Source organism: Podarcis filfolensis (assembly GCF_964270895.1).
Source record: "Podarcis filfolensis genome assembly, chromosome: 7".
Taxonomy (NCBI): domain Eukaryota; kingdom Metazoa; phylum Chordata; class Lepidosauria; order Squamata; family Lacertidae; genus Podarcis; species Podarcis filfolensis.
The window spans coordinates 80421184-80444913 of record NC_139603.1 but is presented as its reverse complement, the minus strand read 5'-3'; the positions used below and the strand labels follow the sequence as shown (position 1 = coordinate 80444913).

General features: G+C 45.6%; 1 protein-coding gene across 3 annotated transcripts in view; it reads right to left on the bottom strand.

Moving 5' to 3' along the window:
• Window positions 1-18398, bottom strand: part of EFR3A (EFR3 homolog A) — an 86079-nt gene extending 67681 nt beyond the window's left edge. For all 3 annotated transcript variants that reach the window (XM_083621970.1, XM_083621971.1, XM_083621969.1), the window contains exons 1-2: window positions 18272-18398; window positions 1992-2081 (exon numbers count right to left, since the gene is read on the bottom strand). In XM_083621970.1, coding sequence (XP_083478096.1) covers window positions 1992-2004 — 13 coding nt within the window. In that variant the 5' untranslated portion in view covers window positions 2005-2081; window positions 18272-18398. The remainder of the gene's footprint in view (window positions 1-1991; window positions 2082-18271) is intronic.
• Window positions 18399-23730: the final 5332 nt, after the last annotated feature.

Genomic DNA, 23730 nt, shown 5'->3' with positions numbered 1-23730 from the left:
TGCCGCGCTACATTGCCCCCCTCCCTCCTGGTATGCAACAACGACCCTCCCTTCAGGGAACATGCCTCTCCCCCACCCAGTGAACCACTTCTGGTTGATACTTGAAAGACACTGAGGCACGAGGGCAGAAGGAATGAGATGGACTACTGCAATGCGCTCTATGTGGGGCTCCCTTTGAAGGTGATCCAGAAACTACAACTAATCCAGAATGCGGCAGCTAGACTGGTGACTGGGAGCGGCCACTGAGACCACATAACACCAGTCCTGAAAGACCTACATTGGTTCCCAGTATGTTTCCAAGCACAATTCAAAGTGTTGGTGATGACCTTTAAAGCCCTAAATGGCCTCGGCCCAGTATACCTGAAGGAGCGTCTCCACCCCCATCGTTCTGCCCGGACACTGAGATCCAGCGCAGAGGGTCTTCTGGCGGTTCCCTCACTGTGAGAAGCCAAGTTACAGGGAACCAGGCAGAGGGCCTTCTCGGTGGTGGCACCCGCCCTGTGGAACACCCTCCCATCAGATGTCAAGGAAAACAACAACTACCAGACTTTTAGAAGACATCTGAAGGCAGCCCTGTTTAGGGAAGCTTTTAATGTTTGATGCTTTACTGTATTTTAATATTTTGTTGGAAGCCACCCAGAGTGGCTGGGGAAACCCAGCCAGATGGGCGGGGTATAAAAAATAAATTATTATTATTATTATTATCACCTCAGACTTCAGTTTATTCTGAATTAGTTTTCTTTGCCCCTCAGATAAACACAGTGCTGCTAATCCTGAATAATTGCCAGTGAATCCCTTGCTTAAAAGGTTTGAACACCTGCCATCACACCTAACCCTACACTAGGGATAAGGACCCCATGTGTCCCTCCAGATGCTGCTGAACAACAAGACCCATCACAGAATCATAGAGTTGGAAGGGACACCGAGGGTCATCTAGTCCAACCCCCTGCAATGCAGGGATCATCCCTGGCTACTGGTCACATTGGCTCAGGCTGATTAGAGTCAGCATCCAACAACATTTGGAGAGCCACAAGGTCCCCATCCTATGCAATGTTGTTAGACTTAACAGCCATCAGGATTATTGATAGACTTCTCCTACATGGCTGTCTGTGGCTGCTTTGTATACTGAATAATGATTATCATGGTGCCCAAAGAACATTTACATCTTTACAGGATACCTTCTGACCCTGCTTGCTGTTGTGTGAGGTGCTTTCCCCCCTTCTTTCAAGTCAAAAGGCTTAGTTAATAAACATTTGAAGACTGCATGCACTCATCTGGGAATATGTCCTATTATACAAAATGGGACCTTGCATAGGATTGTGCTGTTAACTGTTTATTATGCTGTAATAAACAGTGTAACCTTTGAACTCCACATAGGCACCTCTGCACAGCAGAATGCATATACAAAATGGCAGGCTTGTGTGTTTTGATTCAGGGCTTGCCCATGTAGTGACCTTCAAATGTTGCTGTTGGGCTACAATTCTGGTTCACCCTCAGCTTGTATAGCCCGTGTTCTGAGATCATGGAAGTTGGACTCCAAAAAAAGCATCTGGAGTGCAACCTGTTGACTACCCCTGGTTTAAGCAATTTAATCAAGCTTGAGTTTTCATCGTCTGGCCTGCAAATAAACAGCACATTTATAACTTGAGGGTATTCCAATGCACTGGAAAAGTGTAACAGGAAATAACAATGGCCTTTCCCTATATGAAAAAGGGAAAGGAGACAACATAGCTTTTCTTGGTTCCATGTTACCTTTTCGCTTCCTTCAAAGGCCTAAAAACTGGTGCCTGTACTGAGATTAAGATAATATGCAAAATTATTCACCGGCAGTCAGTTAATCAGTTAATTGGTAAGAAGCTGGTGCTTACTCAACTAAAAAGCCTTTCATACACTGACAACCTGACAAAATGCAAATATTCATATGCATCAAGCTTATCTATATCAGTTCTATAAGCCAGACGTGCGCAGAATAAATTGCCCATTGCACTCACCTTTCCGAACCATGACGTGTAGACCAGCTGCAAATGCTACACACGAAGCTTAATTGAAAACCAGCGTGAAACCTGGATGGAAAGCCTTATCTGGGGGAAAATGGATAAAAGAAAGGAGAAGGGTTTCAAGAGAAAGATAGTTCAAGAAAGTCTATTTTGTACCCTGGAATCCACAACTACAGCATTTGTTTTCCATAACTGGAAGCATCACTCCAGAAGCAGGACACAAGCGTCAAAATGTAAACATCCAGAAACCAAAATATGCAATAAAGCAATCCCATTAAAACAGCACAGCTATTAAAACAGGAGGCTCAAGTCAAGAGATCCAGGAAATCCCTCATATAAACAAGTGAATTTTCAAAAGCCGTCGAGATGCCAATACTGATGGGGCCGCTCTTATTTCAGGAGGGAGTATATTCCATAACAGTGGAGGTGCAAAAGTTTGCATTTAGACATGATAAGGAAGCACAGGTCAATTCAACTCCTTGTCTACCCTTTCCCTCTTATTGTCACCAGATATGTGGGGCAGAAAATTCCCCATGATCAAATTTCCAGTGCTTTATTTTTCCATGGATTTTCCCCTCCCCCGTTTTTATAAGTCCATTAGTAGCAAAGAATAGATGCCAACTGCAAATACAGCTTGTGAGTTTCAAAGGTTTTAGCTTTGAATACTAAACACAAGGGAAGCGAACATGCTAAATGAGACCACTCTTTTCTAGGGCAACAGAAAATTTCCTGATGCAAACCCAAAAGTTTACAATGCAAATGACCCCAATATGCATGGAGAAAACCTCCAGGAAATAAACCCAGAAAACCAGCACTGATTGCTACATCTGGCACAGCTCTCAGTATAGCAGGAGAGCCACTCAGGTCACAAGTTTGCTTAATTATACACAGAATTAATGTTTTGCTCACTGCAAGTTCTTCCAAATCAGAGTTGAAAAGCATGCTCTTTCTTCTCCAACCATTATCATTAACAATCAGCAGCTAACGTTAGTGAGGATGGAAGAGGTGCCAAAGAAAGAGGCCAACAGAAAGTATTCTTAGCTCTTAATACCAATTATGCACAGGTTAAGAAGGTATCAGTTTGACTTTTAGAACTAAAGCTAAATTAGAAGGCCAGACAGTTGAAAAGAGCAACCTTTTCAGAATGTTTAAACACACACACACAAACTGAACTAAAACAACACTGATCAGGCAATCCTATTGCCTTAGAAATTGACATGACATTTCCTATTTGTACAGACCAGTTCTCTGTCAACTTGAAAGTGTGTTTCTGTGGCATAGAAGGTTCTGCAGATGCAGCTACGGTGGGATTTGCCTTAGAGAACTTTTATTCCCTGCCCAAAGTCCAATAACAAAGGGAGAAAACCGAGGGTACGTCCTGAAAAATTAGGCAGTCATCTGTCCAGTGATGGTGTTAAGAGTGGTAGCCCAAGGTGGGGAAAATCCTTTTGCACTGATCCTTAGATCTCCTATCCATTTCCTTCTAAACAAAAAACCATTGATTCCCTTTGCTTAGAGGTCAGTCACTCACAATGTTAATTTGCAGAGGTCTCAATCCATATCATGTACGAGGCCCATCCTGTAGCTCAGAGTAATTGCATGCAGATTGTATGCAAATTTGTGTAATGGGCCTGTAATGAAACTGTCCACTTCAAGTCTTTCAAACAACCATCTTCAGAGCCAAGACCCCATATTTTTAAAGTGGTAATAATAATAATAATAATAATAATAATAATAATAATAATAATATATTATTATTTATACCCTACCCATCTGGATGGTTTTCCCCAGCCACTCTGGGTGGCTTCCAACAAAATATTAAAAATACAATAAAACATCAAACATTAAAAACTTCCCTAAACAGGGATGCCTTCAGATGTCTTCTAAAAGTCAGATAGTTGTTTATCTCCTTGACATCTGATGGCCCTCTGCCTGGTTCCCTGTAGCTTCACTTTTCGCAGTGAGGGAACCACCAGAAGGCCCTCGGTGCTTAGTGTCCGGGCTGAACAATGGGGTGGAAACGCTCCTTCAGGTATACTGGCCTGAGGCCGTTTAGGGCTTTAAAGGTCAGCATCAACACTTTGAATTGTGCTCGGAAATGTACTGGGAGCCAATGTAGGTCCAGACCATTTCAATATAGGACCATCTAAAAAGCACTCATCTCTGGGTTTAGAAGACAGAACATACACATGAAAGCTACAGCACAAATCCAGACTTCTGCCAGCCCATAATGGCCAAGAGTGGGTTAGAGCTGTCTCCAGACACTAAAAAACTGCTCAGTGGGCTTCAACAGGTGATGGAGCAATTCCTACAAGTGATGTGAACTCTCCATGGTGCTGACCACAAGCTGCTACCTGATAGACTTCCAATGCCCTTATAAAGTGTGTGTGTGTGTGTGTGTGTGTGTGTGATATTGGGTTGTTCTTGTGTTTATTATGAATTTTGTGTTTTAATGTTGTGATTTTATGTTGACAACCACCATGAGACCTGTGGATATAGGGCAGTACATTGGTACCTCGGTTTAAGGACAGTCCGATTTGGTTTATGAACTCCGCAAAACCGGAAATAGTGTCCCGGTTTGAGAACTTTACCTCGGTCTAAGAACAGAATCCAAATGTTGGAAGGGCACCAATGGTGGGAGGCCTCATTAGGGAAAGTGCGCCTCAGTTTAAGAACAGTTTCAGTTTAAGAATGGACTTCCAAACGGATTAAGTTCGTAAACCAAGGTACCACTGTATACAAATTTAATAAATAACAACAACAAGAACAACAACCAGATTAACCCTTCCCTGCTGCCCAACCATGGATTATGTTAGCTACAAAACTGTGCCCTTAAGTTCAGGCCCAGATCCACGCTGGAACCCAAGTATGAGGAGTCCAATCTTGGCATCCAATGAAATGTAGGTGTGCTTAAAGGGACCATATATAGAAGAGGGTGAGTCGGTGAAAACTGCAGTGGATGGAGACATTTGGTTAGAACCTTTCCAGCTGCCATAGAAGACCCGGATTGGGAACATACTGCTCCGTCAGTCCCTGGCTTACACTAATAGCATTTCACACTTGTTACTCTCCAGAAGATACTTTGAAACTACTGCATGATAAACATGGGGATTTGACCAGAGATGAAGAGTGCAGCGAGACATGCAGAAACTCACACATCCATTATCTGGAAAACCAGTAATATGCATCAAATAGGTCATGAGAAATACTGCTGTGAAAATTTTGTAGAGTGGGGAGGGGAGGAGGCCCGTTGCATTTTCTCCATAACATTTCCCCTCAAAAATATTTAGGCATATTGTAGCTCAAACGCAATGACGGGGTGTGTGCGAAAGCATCAGATATATAGATATAGACATAATTGGCAAGCCTCAAAACATGCTCTCAGTGTGTAATATTAATAGCAAGTATTATGACACTGTTGCCATGACAGCCACCACAAGTTTAGTTTTTGGATATCACCGTGGAATCAAACCCGAAAAACAGGCGCTTTGCTTGACATTCTTTATAAAGCGATATTCCAGTAGCACAATTTAGTGGATGTGGACAAGTAAAACTGGTAGTAGCTGGGGGGAAATAATTGTTTACCAACAACAGAGATCCGCTTCCCTTTTAAATATCTGCCCAGCACCTTCTCCTTCAAAGGTTCAAAGGTTTGGTGGGTCTGCAAATCTCCAGTCTGTGTGTATGTGTATGTTACAGGTAGGTAGCTGTGTTGGTCTGCCATAGTCGAAACAAAATAAAAAAAAATCCCTTCCAGTAGCACCTTAAAAGGTAAAGGGATCCCTGACCATTAGGTCCAGTTGTGACCGACTCTGGGGTTGTAGCGCTCATCTCGCTTTATTGGCCGAGGGAACTGGCGTACAGCTTCTGGGTCATGTGGCCAGCATGACTAAGCCGCTTCTGGCGAACCAGAGCAGCGTATGGAAACGCTGTTTACCTTCCCGCCGGAGCGGTACCTATTTACCCTCTTGCACTTTGACGTGCTTTCGAACTGCTAGGTTGGCAGGAGCAGGGACTGAGCAACAGGAGCTCACCCCGTCACAGGGATTCGAACTGCCGACCTTCTGATCGGCAAGCCCTAGGCTCTGTGGTTTAACCCACAGCGCCACCTGTGTCCCTTAGTAGCACCTTAGAGACCAACTAAGTTTGTTATTGGTATGAGCTTTCGTGTGCATGCACACTTCTTCAGATGTATGTGTATGTGTGTGTTGATGGGGGTGGGATGTGCTACAATTCCCAGAGTGGCTCAGCCATCAATCCCTCTTCATAGGGAACTCTGGGAACTGTAACTCTGCGAAAGGAAATGGGGTCTCCTAACAACTATCAGCACGCTTAACAAACCACAGTTCCCAGAATTCATATTTTTTGGGGGGGGGGGTATCCGTGGCTGTTTAAAGTGGTATAAAAGTGCTTTGTGGTGTGCACAGAGGTTGCATGCAAAATGAACATTTTATAGGCGGCTGCATTGAGCACTATGCATAAAAGTATGCACTGAAGGAGCGACTCCACCCCCATTGTTCTGCCTGGACGCTGAGGTCCAGCGCCGAGGGCCTTCTGGCGGTTCCCTCTTTGCGAGAAGCAAAGCTACAGGGAACCAGGCAGAGGGCCTTCTCGGTAGTGGCACCCGCCCTGTGGAATGCCCTCTCACCAGATGTCAAAGAGAAAAATAACTACCAAACTTTTAGAAGACATCTGAAGGCAGCCCTGTTCAGGGAAGTTTTTAATGTGTGACATTTTAGTGTATTTTTGGTCTTTGTTGGAAGCTGCCCAGAGTGGCTGGGGAGACCCAGCCAGATGGGTGGGGTACAAATAAATAAATAAATAAATAAATAATAATAATAATAATAATAATAATAATTAAAGGGTACCCAAAATGTAGGACGCATAGCATGCAATGGGAAGGAGCCAACCTAGGATTGAGAGCCAGCAAGGCTGGAAGAGGAAGGAATTAGTACCTCATAACCTCTCCAGTCAACTTCAGGGCCTCTGTCTCTAGTGAACCCTTGGCTACAGCCAAAACTGGCGTTTGGTCTTCTCAATTACCGCCCTTCCCCTTTCTGCTTTCTCCCCACCAGTTTGCTACTTCCAGCAGACAACTCGAATGGGCTATTCCCACCTCGGCCCATTCTCATCCTCCTACCACCTGCAGCTTGTCATCCATCAGCATGATTTTATAATAAAGAAGCAGCAGCGAAGAGAAGCATCAAAACAAAAATCAATGGTTAAGCAGCACCGACAGATTGTCAATATGCTGCGTGCGACTTTTCCCAGTTACATAAAAAAAAATGTCCTATGGTTTTTGGGAAGGGGGAAAAAAAGCAAAGTTTCTCTCTCTCCCCCCCCTCCCAAAATGTACCATTGGACCCACTAAGGAGTGTGTCAAACAGATGTCGCCCACCAGCTTTTGCATCCCACACTAAATAAAAAATTCTTTTACTGAGGTTTCATGGTGTAAAAGGAGGGGAGGAATCAATGAGCTGCCAAAACATTTTAATTACCTAAAAAATATGGGTTTTCACAGGGCTGAGACACACAGCAGCTGAGGACAAGATATGGAAATACTGGCCGACGGGTCTTTTAGAACCTGGAGCTTTAAAACAGGGTCAAAAACTGTTGAAGTGAGGGGCAAGTAGGGTTAAGCAAATGCATGAAAGTCTGCACCAAGGAAATCCAAACAATGTGTCGAAAAACCCCAAGTTGTATAAATTACCGGTAAATGTGTTCAACATATTTCAGGGTTTCCATTTGTCTTTGCATAACAGCTGAGATTCATGGATTGCAGGGGGTTCGACTAGATTACCCTTGGGGTCCCTTCCGACTCTACAATTCTATGATTCTATAATAGCATTGCAGCCACGGGGACAAGAAACATGAGGGTTTTGTGTGTGTTTTTTCCCCCTCCCCTAAATGAAAACCGAGGTTGTCAGGAAGAATTCTGCCTTTGGTTTTGCAGAATCACAGAACATACAAACAGCCGTTGGGGAAATCAGAGCCATAACTCTGGCCAACGAGGGGCATGGCGACGATAGTCTTATCAGTTAAATAAAAGAAGGCTGGTCGTTCCATCAGGAGAGCAATCCTATGCACAAGAAGCTGGCGTATAGCAGGAAGGTGTAAGTCAGGGGTAGGCAACCTAAGGCCCGGGGGCCGTATGCGGCCCAATCGCCTTCTAAATCCGGCCCACGGATTGTCTGGGAATCAGCGTGTTTTTACATGAGCAGAATGTGTCCTTTTATTTAAAATGCATCTCTGGATCATTTGTGGGGCCTGTCTGGTGTTTTTACATGAGTAGAACGTGTGCTTTTATTTAAAATGCATCTCTGGGTTATTTGTGGGGCACAGGAATTCATTCATTCATTCATTTTTTCAAAATATAGTCTGGCCGCCCACAAGGTCTGAGGGACAGTGGACCGGCCCCCTGCTGAAAAAGTTTGCTGACCCCTGGAGTAAGTTAAGCCGGAGTACAGTTGGACTTTGGAGAACTTTACTGGCAGCTTCGCTTGCCCACGGAGTCCACACGCTTCCCTGCGTCTCTGCTCCCTCCGGGCCCCCCAGCTGCAGTTAGCAGAGCTTAGCACAGCGACGGAAGTAAGCCTTGTGTGCTCAATAAATCAGGCAGACGCTCGGTGTCTTCCTTATCTTACAAGTAGCTTTAATCTCGTACAAAAACAACAGATCGTTACTTTCCCGGTGACAGCGCACTCATCTTGATCCTCTCCCGGATCTGGCTAGACTCACACTGCGTGTGTCTTTCTCTCTCTCTCTCTCAGAGATACTGACCACTCCCAGTGTTCTAAACACGCCTCCAAGAATGTGAGGCGTCACTCAGAACCTCTTAACCCTGTAAGTTCTGACTCTCTCAATATGGACAAGACCCAAACCCTATTCAGCAGCAGGACTGGTGCTGGCACTTTGCCTAAGCCTGGCAGAGGAAAAACGTGCCTTTAAAACTGTGTTCTATTCTGGGTCACCACATGACCAGGTGACAAAGGCGCCAACCTGCGTCAAGGATTGGAGAGGTGATGATGTGCGCATGACCTCAGGGTGTCGTGCGTGCGATATCGTGATGTCAGGACATCGGGAGGAGCCAGGGGTTGGAGCTGAACATGGTGGCAGTGTGACTTCAACGGCCGGTGGCTCCTCCTCTCTCCTGTTTGGCCTCCACTCCTTCGTGCTGCAGTCACCACCAGTCGGGGACTGCTTCCCCATCTTTTCCTTACATGGCAGGAAAAGGAGGAGCTGCCGCTGGCTCAACCATCAGCCTCCCCTCCCCCTCCTGCTGCCACCACCAGCCGGGGGCTGCTTCTGTTAGAATTCCTGCTGCATGATTGCAGTCATGGGATTGTTGTATTTCACATGACGGTGTATGTTTTGACTCCAGAGAGTGGGAAGTGATGGAGACAGGATTTTTTGTGTTACTGTGTTCCATGAAGTGGGACTATTGTCCTTTGTCTTTCTCTCTTTGCTTTCTGATGCTACAGAGAGAGGGAGCCATGTGTGCGTTTATATGTAAATAAAGTTGATTAGCCAAAATGCTGAGTTGCTGAGGTCAGGTCACGCGCATGATGCGCAAACTCTGCGGATCCCTAAGTGTGCCGGTGTCGGTTGGCATCGGTCGCTGTGATGTTCGGGCAGCAGAAAGCTTATGAAACTCCTGAACGATCGACCAGGAGGGAGGGAACGTGCCATTCTGGAATGTGTCTCTGCCAGAGTCCTACTCGAGTGTAGGCTGAACTCCTGAGAGCTTCTTCCTCCTTCCCCTCTCAGTTCAACACTCGGTCTCCCCCTCCCCCTTAACATTCAGAACATGAGCAAAAGAACTGGGCCCCTATGAGTTGGGGGCCTCTGCGTGGTGTACAGGCTTAGGATCCCCCCCCCCTTTGGCAAACTTACAACAGCTTTGGCTCAGCAGCTGAGCCAGGATGAGCAATTTACACCAACATATAATGGGCTGGGGATGCGGGTGGCGCTGTGGGTTAAACCACAGAGCCTAGGATTGCCGATCAGAAGGTCAGCAGTTCAAATCCCTGTGACAGGGTGAGCTGCCGTTGCTCGGTCCCTGCTCCTGCCAACCTAGCAGTTCGAAAGCACATCAAAGTGCAAGTAGATAAATAGGTACCGCTCCGGCGGGAAGGTAAACAGTGTTTCCATGCGCTGCTCTGGTTTGCCAGAAGTGGCTTAGTCATACTGGCCACACGACCCGGAAGCTGTACACCGGCTCCCTCGGCCAATAAAGTGAGATGAGAGCCGCAACCCCAGAGTTGGCCACGACTGGATCTAATGGTCAGGGGTCCCTTTACCTATAATGGGCTGAGCCAGGGTTGTGAATTTGACTCCAGCCAAGAGGGGAATCAGCTGGCTGAGCCAGAGATTGGCTGCATCCTAAACTGCTCATCCAGACAGATCTTGCCATAGGATTGCTCACCCACTCCCCCAACCGACAACTATTAATTTGATTTGTGTCAACCAGCTCCCCACATGTGTTTCAAACCCACTATTTTTAAAGATTAAAACAAAATCTGGTGTTTTATATATACACGTATACGCACACATCCCTCATCCAGTGTGAACAGAGGGTGCATGTATAAATAGACGCTTTATCGCAGAAGGGGCAGCCAAGAATCAGACGCTTGCTTCTGCGCGTTTTGCAGGGAATGGTCACCATTCCCTGCACGTGCCTTTGACAACTGACGGGGAGCCTGCCTGTTTCGCACTCTGGGTATTTATACCCACACTGAAAATGTCAAGTGCAAAGCCGCCCACAACACTCAACTATTTTGCCTCGTTTGGGAAGAGTCGATAGAGGAGTGTCGGCACACGGGCACAACATTAACATTTCAAGAGCCTCGGTGCTCGTCTTCTTTGCAATAACTTCTTTGCACCAATGCTGTGGACAGCAACATCGCTTTCCAGGGTTGCCTCATTTAATGGAGAACACAGGCTCAGATTTCAACATGTGCTTTCATCCAAATTTATTATGTCTATGTAGTCCACCGATGGCAATGATAAGGGGAAAGGCTGTAGCTCAGGTTCAGTCTCCAGCATCTCCAGAAGGACTAGAAGGGAACCCTGCTCAAAACTCTGGAGGGCAGCTGCCAGCCAGTGTAGACAGCTAAATGCAGCTAAATGGACCAGTGGTCTGACTCAGTATAAGGGCTTGTTTTCTCCTGCTCTGGTGGGTAGGACTTGAACCAATGGGGGAAGGAGCGTCTCCAGCCCCATTGTTCTGCCCGGACACTGAGGTCCAGTGCCGAGGGCCTTCTGGCGGTTCCCTCGCTGTGAGAAGCCAAGTTACAGGGAACCAGGCAGAGGGCCTTCTTGGTAGTGGCGCCCGCCCTGTGGAACGCCCTCCCACCAGATGTCAAAGAGAAAAACAACTACCTGACATTCAGAAGACATCTGAAGGCAGCCCTGTTCGGGGAAGTGTTTAATGTTTAATAGGATATTGTATTTTAGTGTTCTGTTGGAAGCCGACCAGAGTGGCTGGGGAAACCCAGCTAGATGGGTGGAGTATAAATAATAAATTATTATTATTATTATTGTTATTATGATTATTAAGAAATTAGATTCCGACTAAACTTCAGGAAGAACTTTCTGGTGCTAAGAGCCGTTCAATGATGGAACGGTCACCCTCTGGAGGTGGTGGACTCTCCTTCCTTGGAGGTTTTTAGGAAGAGGTTGGATGGTCACCTGCCACGGATGCTTTAGGAGAGATTCATGCATTGCAAGGTGTTGGACTAGATGACTCTTGGGGCTCCATCCAACTCTACGTTTCTAAAGAAGCTTCCTATATTCCAATGTACACAAACCTCACAGAGTTAACCAGAATAGCTAACATGTCCTTTAAATGTATAGTAGAGATGGCGCCTTACTATGGAATGGGCTTCTGAGATCCATGGAATGTTCTCACAGACCACAGAGATCTATTATGTATACAGTAGTGCCTCGGATTACAGACTCTTCAGGTTACAGATGCTTCAGGTTACAGACTCCGCTAACCCAGAAATAGTACCTCAGGTTAAGAACTTTGCTTTAAGGATGCGGACAGAAATCACGCAGCAGCGGCATGGCGGCAGCAGGAGGCCCCATTAGCTAAAGTGGTACCTCAGGTTAAGAACAGTTTCAAGTTAAGAATGGACCTCCAGAACGAATTACGTTCTTAACCCGAGGTACCACTGTATAAAGGATATACAGTGGACGCTTGGGTTGCGAACGTGATCCGTGCAGGATGAACGTTCGCAACCCACAGCGTTTGCAACCCACAGCGGCGCTTCTGCGCATGGGCGGGTTGCAATTCAGCACTTCTGCGCATGTGCGACCTCTGAAACCCGGAAGTAACTCGTTCCAGTACTTCCGGGTTTCGGCGGTCTGTAACCCGAAAAAAGCAACCTGAAGCGTCTATAACCTGAGGTATGACTGTACTGGGTATATAATTTCTTCATCCTTCCCGCATAGAACTTAAGACTCATAGAATTGTAGAGTTGGATGGGACCAAGAGGGTCATCTCTGGGTCAGCCACTTGAAATGTAGGAATCTTTTGCCCAACGTGGGACTCAAACCCACAACCCTGAGATTAAGAGTCTCGTGCTCTACCAACCATCTTTTATACCCTCCTCTGAAACCACTCATATTTGGCTAGATGTTGGATGGGGAATCTGTGGTCCTCCTTCAGTCAGTAAAGCACGAGACTCTTAATTGCATGGATTTGGGCCCCACCCTGGGCAAAAGATTCCTGCATTGCAGGGGGTTGGACGAGATGACCCTCATGGTCTTTTCCAACTCTGCAATTCTATGAGTCTATACATTTTAAGAAAGCAACTACCCATCACCTCTGACCACTGGCTGTGCTGCCTGGGGCTGACAGACGCAAGAGACCTGCAGCCTTCCTGGTGTCACTGGTTTCCCACTCCTGGTGTGCATCCTTCTGGAAGTGCTCCCAAATTCATCCCCTTGGAATGTCAGTTAAAGGGATCACAGGGTGCCTGAGTGAGAAAGATCTCTGCCTGATTTCCTTAGAGAACCACAGCCAATAAGAAGCTAAAGAGACAAATAAATTCTCAGTATATGCTCAGGATTGTACTTTAATCACAGCATGAGCTGCCTGGCAATCAGCAGCCTTATTCCTGGCTTGCCATTTTCACAGCAAAAGCTGGTGCACTCAGAAGCAGATTGCATCCCCTGTCGATCCATGCAAATGTTAAGCACTATTATATTTTGTAATGGTATACTGGATTTTATTTACACATAGCTTACAGTCACCATGCATCCCTTTTTGCTGTTGTGTCTTTCAGAAAACTGTAGCTCACAAGCAGAGTCCACCTCCTCTGAAATGAGGGCAGTTCCAGCTGACCTGTTTTGTTCAGTATATATCCTGATCTGTTTGCAATGAGATTAGACAGTGCTGGCTATTTAATGAGCATTTGTGGGGAGGTTAGGTGAAGTTGCAGCAAAGCAAGTGTTAGCTTACACTTTTTGTCTCGCATTTTCTTGTCACTTTCCTTACTGCAAAAAAGTCTGATCTTCCGGGGAAACAGGTTTGTTGCACAAAGATCTCCCAATCAACTGTAATTATGCAACCTGAATAGCCCTGATTGAATGCCACCCCCACCCCCAAAATAGCAGCAGCCTGGAATCAGCGATTGGAAAAACTACGACCATACACACACACACACACACACACACACAAATAACCAGGACACAATTCCATTTGACACCCGCTACAGTCTACTATCGCCGAAGAATTGATGCTTTTGAATTATGGTGTTGGAGGAGACTCTTGAGAGTCCCATAGACTGCAAGAAGATCAAACCTCTTCATTCTGAAGGGAATCAGCCCTGAGTGCTCACTGGAAGGACAGATCCTGAAGCTCAGGCTCCAATACTTTGGCCACCTCATGAGAAGGAAAGGCTCCCTGGAAAAGACCCTGATGTTGGGAAAGATTGAGGGCACAAGGAGAAGGGGACGACAGAGGACGAGATGGTTGGACAGTGTTCTCGAAGCTACCAGCATGAGTTTGACCAAACTGCAGGAGGCAGTGGAAGACAGGAGTGCCTGGCGTGCTCTGGTCCATGGGGTCATGAAGAGTCGGACATGACTAAACGACTAAACAACTAAACAACAACAACAACAACAACAATCTACTATAACAAGCCAGACTCCATTGCCAGTAGCAGGGAATTTGATTCCTTCAGCATATCAGAACAATGAATTTTCTAAACATCTCTAATGAGTCTTGTACTTTAGTTGTGATTTCTGCATTGCAGAAGATAGGACTAGATGATCGGGGGGGGGGTGTCATCTACACATCTATGAGTCTATGAGTCAATAAACCCAACATTTGCATTATTATTTATTGCCATCTTCTACTGTCAAACAAACTCTGCAACTGTTAGGTATTTAGAGTTAAACATTAAACAACCATGGGTGGTAGCCAACTTAAGTTTTACTCAGAGTAAACCCCTTGAAATTAACTTGCCATGTTCATTAATTTAAGTTGATTTACTCTGAGTAAAACTTAGCTGAATACCACCCCTTAATTCTCCAAAACGGCAACATCTGTTTAAGTGTTTTATCTGTGTTTTCTAATCAAAGAAAGCCAGCGAACGTTTTCTCAAGTGAAGAGCACAGAGTTAGAAAAGAAGCAGTATAGGACAGCCCTAAGGATGAATGGTTGGGGGGAGGGGAAACTTCCCAATGGGGAAAAAATGCAAAAGATTCAGAGTATACCAGAAATAAAAAGATAACCAGGGTGATTGGGTAGAAGTCTTAAACGTTGTAGGGCAGGCATAGGCAAACTCGGCCCTCCAGATGTTTTGGGACTACAACTCCCACCATCCCTAGCTAACAGGACCAGTGGTCAGGGGTGATGGGAATTATAGTCCCAAAACATCTGGAGGGTCGAGTTTGCCTATGCCTGTTGTAGGGAAAGCGAGGAGCGAAGATAGAGGTTATTAACTTCCTGTCTTCCTGCTTCCTAGAACCAGAAATCCAATAAAACTGATTGGCGGCAGACTCAGGACAATAAAACCAAGCCATCATCACATGAAGGACAATTACAATGTGCAGCCACACAATGTAATGATTGATATTGGCTTTAGAGCAGTGACCCTGATCTGTGACTCTACAGATCAGAGGCAGACAGATGCTGTGGGATACAGTTCCCATCAGTCCCAGCCAGTGTAGCCAATGGACAGGAATGATGGGAGTTGTAGTCCAGCAATACTTGGAAGGCCACAGCTTCCCCATCCTTACTTTAGAGCAGGCTTCCTCAACCTCGACCCTCCAGATGTTTTTGGCCTACAACTCCCATGATCCTTACCTAGCAGGACCAGTGGTCAGGGATGATGGGAACTGTAGTCCCAAAACAGCTGGAGGGCCAAGTTTGAGGAAGGCTGCTTTAGATGATTTTTCAGGAGGTTGATTAAACAAATTAACAGCGTGACAGCCAAATGGAGCTTCCATATTCAGGGGCAGTACATCTGACTATCAGTTTGCTGGGGAGCAAACAACTAAAGAGGACCCTCTGGATGGCCACAACAGAGAACCAGAGGGAAATGTGGGTCAGATGCACTGCACTTATCAGTGCCCTATGGACGCCTCCTTTCTTCTCCCTAGGTTAGGGAGCTTCCAGATGACCTGTTCATTGAACATTCATCCTGATTTGTTTGCATGGTTGAAAGGAGGTTAGATGATGTTGCCTTAAACCATTTCCGGTTAAGTTTCCCCATCACTTTATTTACAGCAATAAGTCAAGAGATTTGGGGGAAGTGGGTTTGGTGCACCAAACCTCCCAATCAACTACAACTGTACTACCTAAATTAGGAACAGGTAGGTTGCCTTGTTGGCCTGCCGTAGCTGAAACAAAATAAAAAAAAATCCTTCCAGTAGCACCTTAAAGGTAAAGGTAAAGGGACCCCTGACCATTAGGTCCAGTCATGCCTGACTCTGGGGTTGCGGCGCTCATCTCGCTTTATTGGCCAAGGGAGCCGGCGTACAGCTTCCAGGTCATGTGGCCAGCATGACTAAGCCGCTTCTGGCGAACCAGAGCAGCACACGGAAACGCCGTTTACCTTCCCGCCGGAGTGGTACCTATTTATCGACTTGCACTTTGACGTGCTTTCGAACTGCTAGGTTGGCAGGAGCAGGGACCGAGCAACAGGAGCTCACCCCGTCGTGGGGATTCGAACCTCCAACCTTCTGATCGGCAAGTCCTAGGCTCTGTGGTTTAACCCACAGCGCCACCCGCGTCCCTTTTAGTAGCAACTTAGAGACCAACTAAGTTTGTTCTTGGTATGAGCTTTCGTGTGCATGCACACTTCTTCAGATACACTGAAACAGAAGTCACCAGACCTTTATATATAGTGAGAGGGTGGGGAGGGATATTACTCAGAAGGGTGGTGGGAATGGGTGATTGGCTGATAGGTGTGGTAAACCTGCTTCAGTGTATCTGAATAAGTGAGCATGCACACAAAAGCTCATACCAATAACAAACTTAGTTGGTCTCTAAGGTGCTACTGGAAGGAAGTTTTTTTATTTTCCACATGTAGAACAGAGGTGCTCTCCTGCTGAGCTACAGCCCATTGCTTAATCTGTTGGCATATGATTGACTCTTACCCCAAAATTACCAACACCTTGGGGAAGGGGGAGAGAGATTGCTTTGAGCATACCGACAAATTAAGGGCTCTGTGTTAGCGCACCTGCTTAGCATGCAGAATGTTCCAGGTTTGATCTCCAGGTAGGGCTGGGAATGTCCCTTGCCTGAAACCCTGGGAGCTGCTGCCAGTCAGTGTAGACAATACTAAACTAAATGGGTCGCAGCTTTGTAAAAGGCTTCCTCTCAGGTTCCTAATCTGGAGAGGAGAGGAAACAGGGACACAAACAAGGGTTATCTTGGCATTTGTGCTGCATTCTCATCCACCACACTCCAAATCCAGACTTGGGGATTTGATGAGCGCTGCTTTTCATAACAGAGAAGAATCTCTTCCTCCTCGGCACCAGAACTGGCATGATACAGTTGCCTTATCTGTAGGGGCAGGGAACGTAGGAAAGCAGGTGTGTGCGGGGATGACAAACAGATTAGCAGCTATAAGCTGATCAGCAAGGATTTCCCACCTTCCCAGCCACGGGTTCTGACTGCAAATGGAGGAGCGACAGGGATTGTCAAATCTTCCTGACAGCTATGAGCGCACGCTCAACAAACTGCAAGAGGGTTTGGCAAGGGGGTATTTGAAGAAGGCATGCTTTGCATATGGTGGGGCAGATGCAAAGGAGAAGAAGGTTCTACACCTTTAATAGCCGCGCAGACTTCAAATTTCAGCTAGATTTCAGCAGGTGTAGCTAAGCTGAAAGTCTACACAGCTGTTAAAAGGGCAAGCAAGAGACCTAACTCATTTTTTCACCTGGTCCTGCTAAATATGAAATATACTTTCCTCTCCAGACGGCATAAAGTTAAGAAAAGGGGCGGGGGAGAGAAAACCCCAGATATAATTATAACGACGCAGCCAACGACACAGGGTTCAATAAGCAAAGAAAGCTCTATGCTTTGTGTGAATTAGGTAGTGTGTTCAAGTGGCTAGAGCACTGTCTCCCAAACTTGGGTATCTGATTGTTTTTTTGGACTACAATTCCCATCACCCCTGATCGCTGGTCTTGCTAGCTAGGAGTGATGGGAGTTGTAGTCCCAAAACAGCTGGAGACTGTTTGGGAAATACTGGGCTAGAGCATAAGGCTGTGACCAGGGTTCAAATCTCCTCTCAGGCAACGGAGCTTATTTGGGTGACCACCTGTTTCCAGGCTAGCCTACCTTGCAAGGTTGTTGTTGGGGTGAAACGGGAGGGGAGAGGAAGCATGGAGGGGAAACGGGATAAAAGGGGAAGGGAAAACGCTCAGATAAAAACCATGACGCTCATTGGGTGACCTTGGGTCCAGCCACCAGCTCTCAGCCTAACCTACCTCGCAGGGCTGTTGGATGGATAAAAACGGGGAGGAAGAGGACCATGTAAGCCGCCTTGAGCTCCTGGGAGGAAAGGCGGCATATAAAACGTTAAGAATGCAACATGCAAAAAAGGGAAAAAAATTGCAATGCACCTCAGTCCACTGTGCCCAAGCCAAGGGAGGGGAGAGGAAAAATGAGGCAGGGAGGACGGACTCTGTCGCTGCTGCTGCTGTCTCCCTGGCCCTGCAAATGGGAGCCTATGCGCATCCTCCTCTACAAAGCGATACCCGCGCCTGAGATCGATGCCCGCACATCCGCGGCGGGCAGCGCACGCACTCACCTGCGCCGCTCCCTTTCCCTTTGCAGCCGGAGCCGCCGCCGTTGCTGCCATCTTGCTCCCGGCCCTACCCTATTAAAGGCTTCGCCGTGGCGCTCTGCATGATGGGGGCTGTAGTTTCTGTCCTTCTCTCTCCCCTCCTCCTCCTCCTCTTCCTCCTCCTCCCGCCCCTGTTGCGCGGCAGAGAAAGATGCCCGGGGGCTGCTGCAGCGCAGCGGAGCGTCGCCGCAACTGCATCCTCTGTGCGCTCGCAGAGGAGCGAAAGCAGAGGCAAGGCGGCGCGAAGAGCGGCACATATTTGTAAGCCAGGGCTCAGCACTTATATCCTTGAATGTTTAGGCAGCCTTAGCCAGCTTGGCATATATTTCGGTTCAATAAATAAATGTTGTCGACTACTTCGAGGTGCCTCTGAGCATGTACAGAGAGCGCCTTCCCCAGGGATGAGAATATTTGGTTAGAGAGACCTAAGTGGGAGAGAAATTTATTATTATTTTATGTGATTTTATGCTGTCTTTTTATTCTACTGTTTCAATGCAATTACTTAAAAAAAATAAAGAGAAAAGAGAAAGGTTATTATTTTCTTAACCACAGTTATATCATTTATGTAGAGGGTCTTGCTGAAGGGAAACCATAAATGCTTGTTTGCAAAGCTGTTGTACTACCAACCTTATTGTATGCTTGTGAAACATGGACCACTTATACACGCCATCTCCAGCTCCTCAAAAGATTCCATCAACGGTGTCTCTGAAAAATTTCACAGGCGAACTAATGCCAGTGTACTGGAAGAAGCAAAGATCACCAGTGTCGAAGCAATGATTCTTCAACATCAACTTCATTGGACTGGTCATGTTGTGCGGATGCCTGATTATCGTCCTCCAAAGCTACTACTCTATTCCAAACTTAAAAATGGAAAGCGTAATGCTGGTGGTCAACAAAAGAGGTTTAAAGACTGTCTCAAGGCAAATCTAAAAAAAATGTAGTATAAACACTGACAACTGGGAAACACTGGCCTGCAAGTGCTCCAACTGGAGAACAGCCTTTACCAAAGGTGTCATGGGCTTTGAAGATGCTCAAACGGAAAGGAGAAATGTGCTAAGAGGAAGGCATGTTTTGCAAACCCTCGCCATGATCAGGTCCTGCCCAGAAACCCATGTCCCCACTGTAGAAGGACGTGTGGATCCAGAACCAGCCTCCACAGTCACTTACGAACTCACTGTTAAGACTGTGTTCATGGAAGCCAATCTTATTTGGCTAGGAGTGATCACCAAAGAATATAAAGTCCTTAAATAGGTAGAGGGAAATCTAAGTTCTATCTCATTTCATTTTCTTTTTTCCATCATAGCAAGAACATTTTAAGGCCTTTGATGATTTGTAGAATCATAGAAATGGAGAGTTGGAAGGGACCTGAGGGTAATCTAGTCCAACCCCCTGCAATGCAGGAATCTCGGCTAAAGCATCCATGACCTCGATCATGTATAAATGGCTTCAGTCCAGTATATCTGAAGGAGCGTCTCCACCCCCATCATTCTACCAGGACACTGAGGTCCAGCGCCGAGGGCCTTCTGGCGGTTCCCTCACTGTGAGAAGCCAAGTTACAGGGAACCAGGCAGAGGGCCTTCTCGGTAGTGGCACCCATCCTGTGGAATGCCCTCCCATCAGATGTCAAAGAGAACAACAACTACCAAACATTTAGAAGACATCTGGAGGCAGCCCTGTTCAGGGAAGCTTTTAATGTTTGATGTATTACTATATTTTAATATTTGGTTGGAAGCCGCCCAGAGTGGCTGGGGAAGCCCAGCCAGATGGGCGGGGTATAAATAATAAATTATTACTATGATGATGATGATGACATATGGCCATCCGACCTCTGCTTGGAAACCTGCAAGGAAGGAGAGTGCAGCACCTCCTGATTCTTGTATTGTAAGAAAAGTGTCCAGTTCTTTGTGCAGGACACATTTAACCTCTGAAGAAACATAATTGAACATTGTGTGCTTGTGCACACTCCCATCGCACACAGGGTGGCCAAATAACACAGAGTGCTTTAAGTGAAGGCCAGGAACCTCCGAGCAAATTCAGAGTGTCTTTTCTATAGAAGAGAATTCGTCTTTGGTTGGGGGGAAAGTCCTGAAAACGGAGAGCTTTTGAACATATGCTGTGGGGGCCTTCTTTCCTTCCTCTCTTTCCTTTTAAATGTATTTTTATTAAATATTTTCTTGGTTTACAAAAGTATGTGCAATCTCTCTCTCTCTCTCTCTCTCTCTCTCTCTCTCTCTCTCTCTCTCTCCAAGTAACATTTTTTACAGATCAGTTTCATTTGTTGAGACATTAGGAAGAAGAGGGGGAAAGAGGTGGAGGGGTGGGGAAGATGGGTGGGGTTGGGTGGCGATTTTTCTATTATACTTAATATATGTGGGGTTTTGTGTCAGCATTGCTTGTGCAGGTTCTCTGCTATTCACTTGTGTTCCTTTGGTGATGAGAGAGGTTGGGGTTGTCCTAGGGTGTGATTGTTTGTTTGTGATTGGCTGTGGTGATCTTTGTTTTCATGTGTGAGTGGGGCGGGTGGGTGTTTTGGATCAGGTTAGTCATATTGATTTGTATGCTGTTGGTGGATTATTGTCATTGTCTTGTTGGGCTGTGTATGTGATAAAGGGGAGCCATACCAGGGTGAAGGTGTCTTCTTCTGTTTGTCCCTGTGTCAGTTTCAGTTTACAGTCATACCTCAGGTTGAATACGCTTCGAGTTGAGCGCATTCGAGTTGCGCTCCTTGGCAACCCGGAAGTAACAGAGCGCGTTAAACGGAGACGCTCAAAATGACGTCACGCGCATGCACAGAAGCGGCGGAAAGCGACTCGTGCATGTGCAGATGTTCCGTCGCTACTTATGTTTACTTCTAGATGCGAACGGGGCTCCGGAACGGATCCCATTCGTATCTAGAGGTACCACTGTATTGGTTAATTTTTCTAGTAAGGCTGTTTCCCATAATATTTGGTACCATTGGTCCATGCTTACTTCTGACAGTGTCTGGTTATGGTGTTTCTGGCTGCTGAAAGTAGGTGGGTTATGAGTTCTTTGTGGTGTAAATGGGCATTATTGTCTTGGAAGATGTTTAGTAGGGTCAATTCTGGGGTGACTTCCAATACTTGCTTAGTTATTTCACATAGTTCTCGTATGACTGTTGTCCAGAATAGTTGGATTTTGGGGCACTCCCACCACATGTGGAGGTATGTGCCTGTGGAGGTGCACCCTCTCCAGCATTTTGGTGTGGTTCCTGGGCATATTAGCGCTAGTTTTCTTGGTGTTAGGTACCACCTGCAGGTGAGTTTCAGAGTGAGTACTTTTCTTTTCGTTGATATGGATTTAAGGGGGGGTTTAGACCACATTCTGGTCCATTGAGTGGGGTTCCTTTCTGAGACATCTCAGCTGGAAATACAATGCTCTCGGTTTACATATGCCACCTTAAAAATGCACCCACTTTTCTTGCATGTAACATACATGTAGCATCCATCCATCCATGAGCATGTGAGGTTGTCTTCTATCTATTGGGCCAATCCATCCATGCAGCTCAGCACTGTCTACCCAGACTGGCAGTGAGGTGGTAATGTTTTTCTCAGACTCTGGGTGCCTGCAGTTTGAGATCCCTATAAGATGCAAATGCTCTGATGGCGCCATGGGTACCTCACTGGTGGTGACGCTGGCGCTGCTTTCCAGTAGCCTTGCGAATACTTAATTCCACACATTCCCCCACCCAGATCTTTATTGAAACTTAACATATATACATAATAACCAAAATTCCCAATGATTCCCTCACATAACATATAATATCTAAATTACAACAGCTGCATAATTATACACTTAATTATAAAACCCCCCACCCTCTACTTCCCTCCACAGCAATTTGACTTCTTTATATTTCTTTCTACCTTTTCCCCTTGCATTCTATAATAAATTCTTTTTGTTAAATTCTGATTTTTCCTTCTTTCTTCATTGGTTTTGTTATTGCTTACATTTTTTATTCTAAGCCTATTAGCATGTCATTATTAGAACAATGTTTTGACATATAATCTTCGAAATACTTCCACTCCATTCTTAACTTTTGATTTGATCGATATCTTATAACTGAAGTTCATTTTGCCAATTCTATATACTCACTTAATTTACAAATCCACTCTTCTTTGGTTGGTGTGTCCTGAGATTTCCATTCAGTGGCAATCACTATCCCGGCAGCTGCTGTTGCATATAAAAATATTGTTTTTTTCATATGTGGTATGTCTTTGCCCACCAACCATAACAGATAAGCTCTATTCCACACCTTTTTTTTGCTCAAGCACCACCACACTGGAATATTTCCCTTATGCGTACACAATAGCAGAAATATTCTGTTTTCATAAAACGCAACACAAAACAGCAACTTATTTCTCCTCTCACAGCTCGGCTCCACAGTAAGTGGAAGTTTAGCTTGATTTATAATCCAAATTACTTCAGTAGTCTGGAGCGAGCACGCAGCGCTAATTGTCAACCCAGAAGAATGCCTTATTTAAATGGGGACCATTTTCTATTAAGGAAAGAGCCTGCAGGCTATTAAGGATCACGGGGCTTAATTTGATTTTAAGATTTTGGGGTCTGTTGCGACAGTAGATTAATATGCATGAAGCAGTTCTAGGAACACGGTCTAGGACGGGTGTGAAAAATTGGGGTTTGCATAACCTCCCGTTTGTGCGCGACTTGCTCATATCAGCCATGAATAATTCATCCTGGAGGGAGGAAATATTTAATACCTCACCCACTGCAGTCTGTTGTGGAGGCTGTTGACCCAATGAGGTGGGGGGTGAGAATAGAAAGGGGCTGCGTTACCAGAAGAGGGGATCCAGTTCAGCTCCAGATTTGGGGTGATGTAGGCATTTCTCACACACAGGGCACCAAGTCAAGGGGGCACAACATTGAGAAGATCCATAACTAAGAGGATCCCTTGGTGGGTGCCAAGTTTGGGGCTCACAAATTATAAAATTTGACTGTAGTGTCTTTGAGGGCAGGGTCCTGTCTCTTTGTCTCATGAAACTCAGTAGAGCTCCATATACATTGAAGAAACCACAGGAATAACTGACACTGCTCATCCCATTCCACCCCCCTCTAGAAAAGTGGTAACATTTTATTTTATTTTTTAAAAAAATAAAATGTATAAACTTTTACAATATACGAAATAAAAATAAATTAAATTCACAGGCAATCATTCTCATATTTTGACCCCCCCTTCTATGGTTCCTTGTTTATATTTTAATTTACTGCATATTACACCAATTTGTTATTTACCCTCTATGTTACTTATATGTTGTTGTTGTCGTCGTCATCGTTGTTGTTCCTTACTGCACATTGTTTACATTAATCCTGCTAACGTCTTGATTTGTTTACAATAACTTTGCAAATTATATATATATATATATATATATATATATATATATATTCCT